Here is a 3,083-nt window from a genome sequence, read left to right on the forward strand (position 1 = left end):
TCAGAGACGGTCACAGGTTCAGCAGCTCGTCTTTACTGTTTCACACTCTCAGCAGTGATATTTGTTCATTTGTAATTAACAACAGAACAAAAGTCCAATTAACACATTACATTTTTTCCAGTTTTATTATGAAATATGACAATTACTGCTTCTGGGTAAACAGATTCATATTTATCTGCACTAATGTTAAAATGTTTTTTCAGGAAAATAAAATTCAGGTTTCACAAATGTAATTCCACAGATTGTTGCATGAATGTGACCACAGACAGGTTCAGGTGACTCGTGTATTACAGTTGAAAGCTGGTGTGTGGGAGTGTGTGTGTGTGTGTGTCTGTGGGAGTGTGTTTGTGCTGACTTCAGCCTCGTATTGATCTCTGATTTCACTGGTGGAACCTTTCCTTACAGCTCGCTGGTCTGACTCGTTGCTGTAACAGCGTTCTGCTGCTTCTTGCTGCTCTCCATCTCACTTTGTTGGCTGTTGGTCCTCCTGGGCCACATCTTCAGACTCACCTGGGCCCGAAAAGTCTTACAGAGGAAAAAGTAAACCAGAGGGTCCAGGCAGACATTGAACACTGACACCACAGTGGCCACCTCCTTCAGGTAGTACCACACCTGACCCACAGAGCAGCTCGTCCACAGAAAGGCGGAAGGAAGCCGAACCAGGTGATAGGGGACAAAACAAACACAGAAGACGCTGACCAGCAGCGACATGTTCCTGCGAGACTTCACGAGCCGCTCAGAGCCAGAGGAGGCCAGCTGTCTCTGCTGTGCCAGTAACACCCTGCGGGAGGTGCTGTGGTAGAAGAAGATCAGGGGTACGAGGACCAACAGGAAGATGATGGTGCAGCTGGTGTGGATGATTTTGAAGAAAATGATGACCGATGCACTAAAGAGGAGCCCACAGTGGCTGGGACTAGGGGTCAGAGGCTCCTGGGTGATGAAAAACAGGATGGTGTAAGCAACTGTTGGAGCCAGGAGAAAAACCCAGGTAACCACGGAGATGATGTGGGCAGCTCGTACCGTCTGCAGGATGTGAGTTCCTGAACGATGGAGGATCTTCAGATACCTGAAGAGAGAAGAGAAAGGAAGAAGTAGACAACTTCAGTAATCAGTCACAACGCTGCAGAAGAGATTATGAAGGTCAAAGGTGACATTCATGCTTCAGTCAGGAGTGCAGGTTTGTGGTTAACCCATTCATCTGGTTTTGGCTACAGAGTGAGATCAGTAAAGGTTCTTCACCTGTTGGCAGCGATGTACCCCATGAAGATGATGCTGGCATACATGTTGAGGAAGAAGGCAGAAGCTCCAAAACTACAGTAGAGCGTCTGAATGATGACGGAGCTGCTGACATAGTGGGTGATGCGGAGTGGCAGAGAGAGGCAGAGCAGGAAGTCAGCAGCTGTCAGGTTCTTCAGGTAGACCATCAAGCTGCTCGGCGCATGCTGCCGAGCTCCATCAAAGTAAAACTTCATGATGAAGCCGTTGAGGAATAAACCCGCCTGCAGAGACACAGAGGATGGAAAGAACAGGTGCTGAGAACCTTGATCCATCTTAAACCAACTTCTAACAGAGCATAATGTGAAGATCTGAAACTCACCAGAAACACCAGACTGTAGGCCAGGATGAAGAAATGTTTGGCTGATGTGTCGACAACATCACAGGTCTGGTTGGAAGATGACGTCATGTTTTTTGGGTCATCCATGTTTCTGGAGCATTAAGATAAATCCACCTTCAGAGAGATGTCCTCTGTATAACAGTGTATACATGCTTGGTTCATAAACATCCACCTTCATAGTTTCTTAGTTTGTCGTGTTAAATTCAGGCCAGTTTACAAGATTGTGTTGAAATCCACTACAGCCCTCTTTGAGAGAGTAATTTTGATACATGGCTCCTTCTGGTTGAGTTTACTGAGGTTAATACGATACACAACAATAGTTGTTTCAGGGTGCTTTCTTTGTGATACACACAAACAGTTTTGCAGCCTTAAAGGTAAAACTGAGGTCGTCATCAAACATGTTCATACTACTAAGTACATGTTCTTATGGTAGCGCAGTCTGTGCGTGATGATATATAAATCCTGATGTATGCAGGTGACACAGTCATTTTCATATATGGGACATCATTTGGGGTCTGGCTGTCGTGGTTCTGGGCTGGTGGCCCAGAGTCCTTTTAGTAAAGTTCTGTTTTCTTTTTGTTTTGTTTTTAGTTGTAATCATGTATCAGGATTTTAGTTTGCCTTTCCTTCCTGTTTAATTTTCTGACTTAGTTCCTGTTTCCCTCTTGTTGTATTTCCCGGGTTTCTGTGTTCTGTCTCCCCGTGTTTTGGCCCTCGTTCCATGTTTTGTGTTAAGCTTCTCCTCCTGTTGTTTTCCTGGTGTTGTACTTAGGTTTCTGTTTCATGGTGCTTTCAACAGCTTCAGAGTTTAGTTCTTCCTGTGATTTCCCTTAGTGCCCGTCCCCTGTGTTGTGGAGTCTCTTGTGTCTGTTTTCCCTGTGTTGTCAGCCTGTGTGTTCAAGTAGGATTCTGTTAGTCATATGTTCTGTCAGGTTTTTGTGTGTCAAGTCTGCGTGTGTGTGTGTGTCTTGGCTGTTCACTTCCTGTTTTATTTTGATTGTCTTGTGTTCCTTGTACTTTGAGTTTTGTTTTACTTCCTGTGTCATTAGTTTCATTTGTTTCACCTGTTGTTCCCTGACATTTCCACTTGCCCTGATTACCTTGTGTATATTTAAGCCCTCAGTTTTCTCCTCTTTATTCTTGTGTCGTAGTCTGTTTCCTACCTGCTGTGTGTGGATCCCTTCCTGGTCCTGTTGTGTTATGGATTCTGGAGTTTTGTATTTTTGGACACTTTAAGTATTAAATCTGTTAAACGTCAGCTCTGTCTCCTGCATTCTGCTGTTGGCTCTACCTCTGCCAGCCACACAGCCCCACCGTGACACTGACGCTGTCACCTACAGTTTCACACGGGCCTCGATCCTCGTGCCTTTTACTGAATATTACGATTTTTTTTTTTTTACCAGAACAAGCGTTATATCCAAATATTTTTGTTGATGATAAAAGATTAGATTAGATTGAACTTTGTCAT

At 44.4% G+C, this 3,083-nt stretch overlaps 1 protein-coding gene across 1 annotated transcript; it reads right to left on the bottom strand.

The window, feature by feature from the left end:
- Positions 1-329: 329 nt before the first annotated feature.
- On the bottom strand, positions 330-2,084 carry LOC115775791 (P2Y purinoceptor 14-like). The gene is made up of 4 exons (XM_030723325.1): positions 2,068-2,084; positions 1,598-1,712; positions 1,240-1,499; positions 330-1,066 (listed from the first exon to the last, which is right to left on the bottom strand). The coding sequence occupies exons 2-4, from the start codon at positions 1,700-1,702 to the stop codon at positions 400-402; spliced, it is 1,032 nt and encodes a 343-aa protein (XP_030579185.1). The 5' UTR covers positions 1,703-1,712; positions 2,068-2,084; the 3' UTR covers positions 330-399.
- Positions 2,085-3,083: the final 999 nt, after the last annotated feature.

This window comes from Archocentrus centrarchus, unplaced genomic scaffold (genome assembly GCF_007364275.1).
Source record: "Archocentrus centrarchus isolate MPI-CPG fArcCen1 unplaced genomic scaffold, fArcCen1 scaffold_24_ctg1, whole genome shotgun sequence".
Classification (NCBI taxonomy): Eukaryota; Metazoa; Chordata; class Actinopteri; order Cichliformes; family Cichlidae; genus Archocentrus; species Archocentrus centrarchus.